This window comes from Chionomys nivalis, chromosome 9 (assembly GCF_950005125.1).
Source record: "Chionomys nivalis chromosome 9, mChiNiv1.1, whole genome shotgun sequence".
Taxonomy (NCBI): domain Eukaryota; kingdom Metazoa; phylum Chordata; class Mammalia; order Rodentia; family Cricetidae; genus Chionomys; species Chionomys nivalis.
Window position 1 is genome coordinate 44699346 of NC_080094.1, and position 10362 is coordinate 44709707.

A 10362-nucleotide genomic window follows, 5' to 3' on the forward strand; every position below is an offset into this window, starting at 1 on the left:
CATTGCTATTTAATATTTTCTTCTACATAATTTAATCAGGAGCCAGTGAGCTAGCTCGATGGGCAGAAGGCTCTTGCTGCCAACCTGAGTTCGATCCTAGGAAGCTACACGGTAGACGGAGAGGACCAACTCCACCACTTGTCTTCCCACCACTCTAAGTGCACATAGCACATGTGAGTGAGCCCCCCCCCCCCAAATAAATGCAAGAAAGTCTTAAAAAATCAACTTACTGTTTTCTTTGACTTCATACTAGGCCATAGTATCTAGGCTGTCAGGAAACGGGACAAACACAAAATGTATGTTTTCGCTCATACAGAGTATAGTAAATTAAAAAAAAGAACTGTTCTTTCTCCTGGATCCATCTTGGGAGCCAGTAGCCATGGGAATGGGTGACCTAGGAGGCAGATGTGATAAATCCTCTTGTCTCCAGAGCAAGATGACAGGAAGGCGCCTTCCCACCAGAAGACCCTTCTCCAGGGGTATCGTCCTCTGTTCTCTCTCCATTCCTCCCCATTTCCTCCTGGCTAGCTTGCCTTTCAAGTGGGGACTTGACCACCCTCTGTGGGCTTCTCAACCTGGCTGAGAGGCCGGGGAAGCCCGAGGAGAGCTTTAGATCACAGCAGGTCTCTGATTACTATGGATGAATATGCTAATGAGACATCAACTCTGAACTCCACCCTCCTGCTCCCAGGGCCAGGGATGGTTTCAAGAACCATCAAGGGAAACAGATGACAGAAGGGGGTGGCCTTGTAGAGCAACCCCATCACTGCTTCCCCTTATTTCTATGCTGAGTCTGGGAGGCTCTCAGACAGTGGGGAGAAAGTAGACAGGAAGGCCTTGGTAGAGGAGAAGTGGGTATTGAGAAAGTACAGAATCCCCAGGCCACTCAATAGGCCTTTTCTGTGCAAAAGCCCTTACCGGCTCAGGGCTTCTAATTTGGTTTAGAGGAAACTGATGGTGACCTGAATTTCCCTAGACAAATGTCAATCAGTCCAGAGTCCTGTCTATCCCCTGCTCCTGATGGTCTCCTGAGAATCAAACCTGGAAGTCTTCCTTAAGGCCAGGCCACACTCCCTATGCTGGGCCTGCCCTCCCTATGAACAGGATTACTCGGGAGAGAGAGCACAGGGATTAAGGAAGGGGAAAGCAGGGTCCTCTATGGGACGTGGGTCAGTATCTGGTGCTAGGGAGCGAGGCATAGAGAAACTAAGCCAGCCACCTCATCCACGGCAGCATCTCACTTTGCCTAGCTCTATTCTTCCCAAGGCAGCCTAGAGTAGCACCCAACCCTTCACCCTGCTTAGGTGCACAGGCTTCCGTGGGGCATTTCCATTATCACAAACAATATTAATGACAGTCTTAGCCCCCATCAAACCAAAGCTGGCCAAGAGAATGGGAGAACTCCTGCTAGGTGCATCCTCCGCTCCTTGCCTGGGAAGTCTCCAGTATACCTCAGTAGTGCCTCGGCCAGTTACGTGAGGAGACTGGAATACAATGGCAAAAGACTTTCTGAAAAGAGTCTAGCATTTTGTATGTTCAGGTCACAGAATAATACAAGGAATGTGCTGTACAGAGGAACCGAAAGCAAAAGAAAACAGAAGCGGGCTGGACCGTGTCTCCCTTCCCTGGCTGTCCTCTTTGCTCCTGCACCTGTAGCCGCAGTAGGGGATCAACACCTGTTACACAGGACTGCAAGCTACAAGGGGAGAAGGCTGGGGAGGAGGAAGGGAATGTTTTTTTTCTTTTCTCCCCTTGGGAGAAGCTGCTGTCTTGTAATGAGAAAACAAACCACAGGTAAAGAACAGAAACAAAGAGATGTACTAGAACAATGCACAAAGTACCCAGTGATCTGAGAATCCCCACGGCCACAATCTGGGCATCCACGTGGGAGCTACAGGTAGCATTGAGTGCCCTCTGCTCAGAACAAAAGACACAAATGAAGGCCGGTGTCTCTGGTTTTGTGCTCTCCAAAGTGGAGTTGTCCAAGACAACCACTGGAGGGTGGGAAATGCCTACTGGTACATACTTTTTATCTAAAAGAAAGAAAGATGGAGGGACAGGAGGATAGTGCCCCTGAATTCTGGAGAAACAAGGGCTTCGTTTACGTTCTCCTAGAAGCACAGAACTACCTGTGATAAAAAACCCAAATATCAACAGCTTATTGGATTGATTCAAGGAACTGCAGCGGTAGAGGGTGGCCCAGAGAGCTACCACTGTAGGCAGCCAAGCTCCAGCCTATGGGGAACTATGAAAACACACAGGACGAGTACTTCAGACTTACCCCACCCTAGTCAGGGACGCAGTGCATTAGGCACTGCCACCTTCTAAGCCGCCACCTCCTCATCCAGATCATTTATTTATGTGTATTTGCATGTACGTATGTGTATGTGTGCCCAAGGAGGCCAGAAGAAGGCATAAATTCTCTCAGAGCTAAAATTACAGGCATTTGTGAGCTGCCTGATGTGGGGGCTGGGATCCAACCTCTAGTCTTCAAGATTGAGAAGCAAATACTCTGAACTACTGAGCCATCTTTCCAGCTCCCACTGCTGGGTTTTGTTGTTGTTATTGTTGTTACTGTTGCTTTTTTTCTGTTCTCCTGGCTGCCATGTGTACTTGTGGGCAGAACAAGCTCTGGCCTTTTCAAGTTTTCAAGCATTAGGAAGTAGATGCTAATAGAGGTAGACTTTTGCCAACCAAGGGTACTAAGAAGGTAAGCATGGGTTCCAATGGTCAGCCACCCAGAAATACTGGGTATGAAGGAAGTCAGCAGAACTTTAGCCCCTGGAGCCCAAGGGCCGCTCTGGGTTTATGATAAATATGGGTGGATATAAATATGGCTGGAGCCCATAGTTAGTGATATTTCATTCTCTTAGCATCATAGGAAACAGCACGTACTCTTTTCAGATAAATGCTGCTGAGTAACAAAAACAGTCACACAAGCCGGGCGATGGTGGCGCATGCCTTTAATCCCAGCACTCGGGAGGCAGAGGCAGGCGGATCACTGTGAGTTCGAGACCAGCCTGGTCTACAGAGCTAGTTCCAGGACAGGCTCCAAAGCTACAGAGAAACCCTGTCTCGAAAAACCGAAAAAAAAAAAAAAACAACAACAACAACAAAAAAAAACAGTCACACAGCCATTTTTGTAAGAATCCAAAATAGCCAGGTGGTGGTGTTGCATTCTGAGTTCCCAGCACTCAGGAGGCAGAGGCAAATAGATCTCTGTGACTTCGAGGGCATCCTGGTCTACAAGAGTTGTTCCGGACAGCTAGGACTGTTACACAGAGAAACCCTGTCTCAAACAACAGAAAAACCAAAATAAACAACACATTCCCTCAGTTTCTCAGAAAGGCTGTTGCAAACACAATGTCAAAGCCCTGTCCTCTCGGCTCTGCAGGGTGAGGTGATGGAGAACTCACTTCTATTCCAGAGAACCCAGACTTGGAAGCCTTCACGCCAGGGTTTCTCACCATGTCCCATCTTCTGTTCTCACACAGGCCCAGGATTAAAGGAAACTTTCTGGGACACCAGAAAGAACTTAGTTTGCCCAGATATCTTGGGCCGAAGAGTCCTGCCTCGCAGCAAGTTTTGGTATGCAAAGATTTCCTGAGCACTGAGTTGGGACTTTGAGGTCAAAAGAACAAGGACAGCGTGATCTTCATAGACTGGGCCACTAAGGTGAGCAGCACCCAGAACACACAGGGACTCTAGCTGGCATAGTAAGGCAACAGAGCATCTGGTTGCTATGACTGAGCCCACCCAGAAGGTCCCTGGAGACGTTCCCCTGCAAGGCTAAGCAAGATGGCCCAGGGCTCTTCTCCTGGCATCCAGAACTCTCTAACAGACAGAGCCCCTGTTGCAGTCTCCATCTCCACTCACAAACCACTCATGCCTGATCATATAGTTACTATAAATAGCAATTTAACAATAGCCACCTGCATCCCTTACAAGGCACCCCTGGGGGCTTCTACCTTCCGGTTTCTGCCAAAAGTGAAGTCTGGCCTACCTGACAGCCCACGGTTCTGAGCAGTAGCACTTTGGCTTGAGCCTGAGTCATCTTCAAGTCTGAGATGCTGGGTTAATGGGACAGGGCCTGAAGTCATCAGCATCGGAAGCAGCCCTGCTGACCACCCTCTAGCTCCATAGGAGAAACAAAAACGTATGCCTCCCATATCTCATCGCTGGTCTCCAATCTGGCTCAGGTTCTGCTCGGTCCAGCCTTCTCTTCCCTACTCTGCCATGGCTACACAAGTCCCACGTTCCTTTCTTCCACAGCCTCCCTCCTTTAAGCATCCCGTTGGTACCCAAGCTCCCTCTTAGGCATTCTCTGTGCCCAAGGGCGGATAGTGACCATCATGCTGTGCCTGCCTCCGGCCGAGACCCCTTGGCCTAGCCCTGCCCAGGCCCTGATGGGCTCAGAACCTAGCCATGATGCATATCAAACATAAAAGCGACACAGACTGACACACGCACCTCAGTGGTACCCACAGAGGGAAGGCCCGGTGGCTAATGGCAGCTTCCCAGAACCTGTGTGTGGATGAAACTGCTGAAGAGGAGCTTTGGGTCAGTGGAGGCTTCAGGGTCCCCCTTTCTACTGCTCAGCACAATTCTACTTAGAGACCCATGTCTAAATGGCAGGCAGGCAGGATGAGGGGTTACGGGGGGGGGGGGACCTCACACATGTGCTCTAGCACTCCCCTGCCGCTTTCAGTTCCACTGACTACTCGCCCCGGGTTTTCTTCTCCTTACCCTCTTACCATCCACCCACAGGCCTGCCTGCCAGCCAGGTTCCAGGATGAGGAGCAGCTATTAATTATTAAAGCAAACAAAAGCATTTCCTAGCAGGGAGGCTAGCCTACAGCTGCTTACAGGAAAGACATCCCCAGCTGCCCTTCTTCTCTAAGGCCTTGCTCCTGTGCAGTGACTGCCGGTAGAATGGGCTGTCCTGCGTTTCTGGGACTACTGCAGGAGTAGCTCCGGCCTCTCTAGACTCCCCAGTCCAGGAAGTACACCAGAAGGATGGAAGCGTTGCCCTGTCCTAAGCCCACAGGCAGGAAGACTTGTCTGAAGAGGAGGATGAGGGGATGGGCTGGGGCTAGGTCTCAGAGAGGAATTCCTATTGGTCAGGTCAGGGGCAGTCCCAGCAAAGGCTAGGGGTCTTTGAGCAGAGGTCCCTGTTAGGGAGCCTCCTGCAGGGAGAGGAAGCCTTCTCCACAGCCTCCCCTCCCCTTCCTGTGAGCTGGGTATTCGGTTCCAGTTCTTTCCCTACCTCCCATGCTCAGAATCTTCACCTTAGCAGGACCTCCCTCACTGATCTTGGCGAGCCTTCCAGACCTTTTCCCCTCATCTACTTACTTTCTTTAAAGTCTTGGCATTTTTGGAGCGTCTAAGTTGTAAAATTGCAGAGGGGAGCAGAAGGATGTAGGGCAATTGCTGGAACATACTGAGGTGAAGAGAGAGTCTGATAGGGAAGGTTTTCGGACCAGCTAGGCGGAGTACTTAAGCCTGTGGGTGCTGTGGAAAGAAGGATGGATGGGCTACCATCTTTGCCCTACAAGAAAACCGCAGCTGGGATAGAAAAACAGGGATAGGCAGAGGCCAGCAGAGCCTGGCCTCTAGAAAGCACCGTTAGGTTAACATTAGGAATGGCTCCCCTGGGCAGGGAGGCAGGGCATAAACAGTCAGGTGGGGTTGGGTCCTCAAGGCTCACCGAGGCTCTATTCAGTGGGTGGGATTCTAAGGGCTTGAGGACAGTTTTAAGAGAAAGCAAGTCAGGCAGCCTTGCTCACTCTCCAACACCACAGGCCATTATCACACAGAAGCTAAGAAAGAAAGCTGGGTGGACGGTGATGAGCCTTGAATGCCAACTATTAGGGAGATGGGGATGTGCCAGTAACAGCATCCTTAGCACTAATGCCAGTCTGAGCAGGGTGGGAGGGCACAGGGCACAGACAGAGAGGTGCTGTGACACAGTGGGTCACTTTTTTTTTCTTTAATTAGGGCAAGGACATGATCAGAGAAAAGTGCTTTGAAGTCTTGTGTAGTGCTATGTACTTGTAATTCCAGCACCTGGGAGGCTAAGGCAGAGTTGAAGGATAGCCTGGGCTACATAGTGAGACCCCACCCCCACCCCAAAGTACCCTGAAAATGAAGCTTTGGTGAGTAGGGCAAGGAAGATAGTTTGGAGGAAGTGGTGAGTCAGAGGCCAGGACCAGGAGTCTTGAGTTATCCTTCGAGCCAGGGAGAATGGGGCACGGGAGCTTAATTGTTAAAAGTGGTATCTGGGGACACTGGGATTGAGACCAGGCATCCAAAAGCTCTGGAACTCAGGTGGTTATGGGTAAAGGTGAGGGAGGCGCAGGTCGTCCCCACAGAGCAACCTTGTGGGAGAATGAAGCCAGGCAGGAAATGGAGATGAAGGGGAGGATGGGAGATAGATGTTTCTGGCTATGTTTTGGGGTGGGAAGACCTGAGAAGAGAGGCCTGACTGAGGGAGAAGATACACACAGGAGAAACAACAAGCACTGTGGAGGGAAATGAGAACCAAGAATTAGCTTCCCCTCTGGGGCTGGGAAGAGAATCACACACATGCTTAAAACCCTCAATCTATGTCCTACAAGGGAGATTTCCAGACATGGGGAGAAGCAAGCTCAGGCCTGAAGAACATTCTGCTCAAACTTCAGAAGGCTTTGGGCTTCAGTTATGTGGCCTTGGGACCCAGAATAGACACCACTTAAGAATCTCAGCAAGGGGTGGGGGTGATGGAAGTCTCATCCCCAGATTTCTTGCCCCATCACCCACCTTCAGGATATCATCTTCTGCTTCCCTCTCATCTAACCTGCTGGCCCTGGGCAGGCAGAGAGCAGAGTCTGGAAGAAACAGGAACTTCCACTCCAATACACTCGACGCTGTAACTTCCCACAACCACCTCAACTTCAAGAAAAACCAAACCCAACGGAAAAGGAGGCACACAGAGTTAGAAGCATTAGAACAAGACAACGTTAAGGGGGAAAATGGGAGGGAAATAGATTATCATACCCACAGCAGTCGTGTCAAACAACTGTGATTTGTGTTTCCATAATCTCTAGTTAGATCACTCTTAAAACTTACTGGCTCATCGGCAATATTGTTTCCTGTCCTGGAGAGATCACTCGACAAGAAGCCCAGTGCTCACCCTGAAGGCTGTGAGACAGCTGTGCAAAAACACTGCATCCCTTGGTCCTCAAAACACTGAGTCTACCGTTGGGTGAGGGTGCGGTGCACCCCAACTGATACCTGAACAAGTTTGGATATGTGGATCAGAGTGGTGTGCCAGCCTGGGTCTGATTTGACAACCTCAGGTTGAGGTCCTTCAGAGGATGGGTAGCAGTTATTTAAACTTCCCGGAGACCCAGTGCCCACCCTGCCCTGGCTGTCTGCAGGGACAGTCCCGACCTAGTGCTAGGCACTATGAACTCCCGATCCGATGTACAGCCTCCAGTCCATATTGTATGGTTGAAGGAGTGTTACAGAGACCGAGTTCCAATGGCTGCTGCGTGACTGGGTTAACAAGCCTTCAAAGTCTCCATGCAAATCTTGGAGTCCATTCCTTACTGAGGTCTCCTCCCTAAATCCCTATGCTTCCCCCTTAAAAGTAACCAGAGTGGATTCTGCTAATTCCCAAGAGCTTCCCGACTCCCTCAGGATCTACCCTCACACACACACCCCGACAGAGGAGTCCAGGCCCCATTCTCAACCCAAGCAATTCAGTAAGACCAACTGCCCCTCTTGCTTAGCCACTCTTCAGCCCCACCTACATCTTTGGTCCTACACACCAACATGCCCCAACTCTGAGGAGCAAAAAAAAAGAAAAAAAAAAGAGGCAGAGTTTTTTGCCTTTCTTGTCGGGTAGCCGCGGAACTGGACAAGCAGAACGGTAGAGACTGCCCAGGAAGAAGGGACTGGACATCTCTAGATGGCTAGTAACTTTGGTCGAGGCTCAAGGTGCGCAGGCGGATGCGACACCTCCTTCAGAGCCCTGAACACTAGTGAGCAACCTCGCCTCATATTCTCAGGAAAAAAAGTCAGTCAGACTCAGGGTGAACAGAAGACTTCGTCGGAACGGTCAAGTGTTAGGATTCCCTCCATCCCTTGCTCCAGTAGCTAAGGCACGTTCGAAGAAGGCGACACGAAGCGGTCCAACCAGAGTGCTAGGTCGGGTGGGGCTCTTACCTCTGCGCCGCGGTGCTGGAGTCCAGGATGCCCGCGCTCTGCATCCAGGAGCGCACGGAGCCCAGGCTGGAGGGCAGCAGCGGCTCCTCTTTCAGGTGGAGCCCACCGCGGGGCAGAGTGTCCTGTGCGGGGAACATAAGGACCCGCAGTTCGTGGGCGCCCCCCACTGCCAAGGATCGCTTCCTGCCGAGGCTGTGGGCGTCGCAGCTCAGCCCGACCCGACGGCACCAGGAGCCTCCAGGAGCGCAGCGCTACACGGAGTTCCGGAGCCTCAGTGCACGCTCGCCTCTCGGGTGCTCTCTCAGTGAAAGCGGGTCCCCGGGCGCCGACGCTGTCCCCTCCCCTCCCGGAGCGCGGGGCGGGGAGATGGAGGGATTCCCCCGCGGCCTGAGAGCCGGTGAGCAGACTGAGAGCGGAGCCCGCACCCTCGCACGGAGGCGCCCCAGAGGCGCGCTCTGGCGGCTGCCCAGCGCCGCGGTCGTCGGAGGTGGGGGGGGGACGAGCGCCCCGCGAGCTGCCCGCCCTTCCCCCCCGGCCTCCCCCCGCCCGCCCGCGGCGCCCGCGCGGGGAGCTGATTACCATCCGAGAGGGGGAGACTGCGGCCGTAGAGCTCGGCGGCGGCGACGGTGGCGGCCGGGGCGGCAGCAACAGCAGCAGTCGCGCGTCCCGGGGAAGAGCCGGGCCGGCGCCGGGCCAGCAGACGCAGCCGCCGCCAGGCCCCCGAGTGCCCCGGCGCCCCGAGCCTGCCGCTGCCCCGGGCGGCAGCACCTGCAGCAGGAGCAGCAGCAGACCGGCCGACTCCCCCCGGGGCCCGGTCCCTGGGCTTCCCCGCCGCGGTCGCCGCCGCCCGCCGCTCCCCGGGGCCTGGCCGCGGACCCTGGCCATCCCGCTGCCTCCGCCGCTCCCTGGGGAGCGGGAGCCGAAGGGAGGGAGCACCGGCAGGAGGAGGGCTGTCTCAAGCGGGTGGGCCCAGGGGACTCGGGGCCAGGGGAGGCGGGGGCGGGGCGCGAGGCCGGCCGAGGGGCGGCCAGGGACGTGACATCATCGGGGGAGGAGCGGCCGGGCTGGGGCCGCGGCGGCGGGGCGGACCCTGGAGAGTCGGTAGCCGGGCTGGGGGCCACGGCCCGAGAGAGGCGGCGGGAGAGCGCGGGCAAGCTAGCCCGGGCCGGGGAAGGTGAAGACAGAGAGGGCTGGGGGCTGCGCGGCGTGGGAGCCTGGTCTAAGCAGTTCAGCTCATCACACCGCGCTTGGGAACCACCACGGCCTCCGGGTCGCCACCAGACGAAGCTCCAGCATCTTTTTGATTCGTTCTCCTTCCCCTAGTATGCGCCGCCCTCTCATCTGCCAAGGCTTGAGTCTGGGAGTTGCTGCTCATTTGGTACCTTCTGACTTTTCACTGGCCCTCACAGCACCCTCAGAGAACTGACCTCGGTTTAACCTCTGCGGCTTATTGCTCAAGGGTCTCAGTGTGTGGTAGGTGGCAGGACCCCAAGGCCAGCTAAGCTACATTAGTCCTGCACCTCCTATCCTTATTCCTGTCATTGGATTACCCAAACTCAAGTTTACATTCCCCATTGCGCCTTTCAGAAACCTCCTGACTTATGATGGCAAGTTGGACACGTGGGACTCAAGCTTAGGGTTAAGAACCCAGCTCACCTCCTTTATTCCCAGCTTTTCTTTCTGATTCCATTTTATTTCTGCACAGAAATCATCTGGCCTTTGACTCTGTGGCATAGCCTTTTCTGTGTGCCCTGCGGGCTATCAACAAACCTTGGATCAGATCCCAGAAGTTTCCCTCAGAACAGCATAGAGGGAATAGGGGGACCAGCCTTGCCCTTGCTGTTACTTGCACGCTCATATCTCCATCCTCCTCAGGGTGGGATGGGGCATGCTCCAAGTCAGCCCTTAATATCCGGCCTAATGCTGACCCAGAGAAAGGATCCCAGGGACACTTTTGGGTCTCCCCAGAGTTCTTCTGCCTCTTCTCCTTTATGTCCAATTTTTCATCACCTGTCACCTTTGAAAGAGGAGGAAAGGACACTGCCAGTTCCACCCAGATTTCTTAAGGTCTCAGTTTTTACCCCAGCTAGAATTATCAAAAACAGGGCTCTGAAAATGAATTCTCTTCCAATCGCCCTTTGACTGACTCTAAAC

The 10362-nt window shown here is 53.5% G+C and overlaps 1 protein-coding gene across 4 annotated transcripts in view; it reads right to left on the reverse strand.

Annotated features, from left to right (window-relative positions):
• Ebf4 (EBF family member 4) overlaps nt 1-9183 on the reverse strand; it is a 71919-nt gene extending 62736 nt beyond the window's left edge. For all 4 annotated transcript variants that reach the window (XR_009057713.1, XM_057780579.1, XM_057780577.1 and 1 more), the window contains exons 1-2: nt 8788-9183; nt 8209-8330 (exon numbers count right to left, since the gene is read on the reverse strand). Coding sequence is in view for 3 of the 4 variants with exons in the window: in XM_057780579.1 (XP_057636562.1) it covers nt 8209-8330; nt 8788-9093 (428 nt within the window). In the remaining variant the exon portion in view is untranslated. The remainder of the gene's footprint in view (nt 1-8208; nt 8331-8787) is intronic.
• Nucleotides 9184-10362: the final 1179 nt, after the last annotated feature.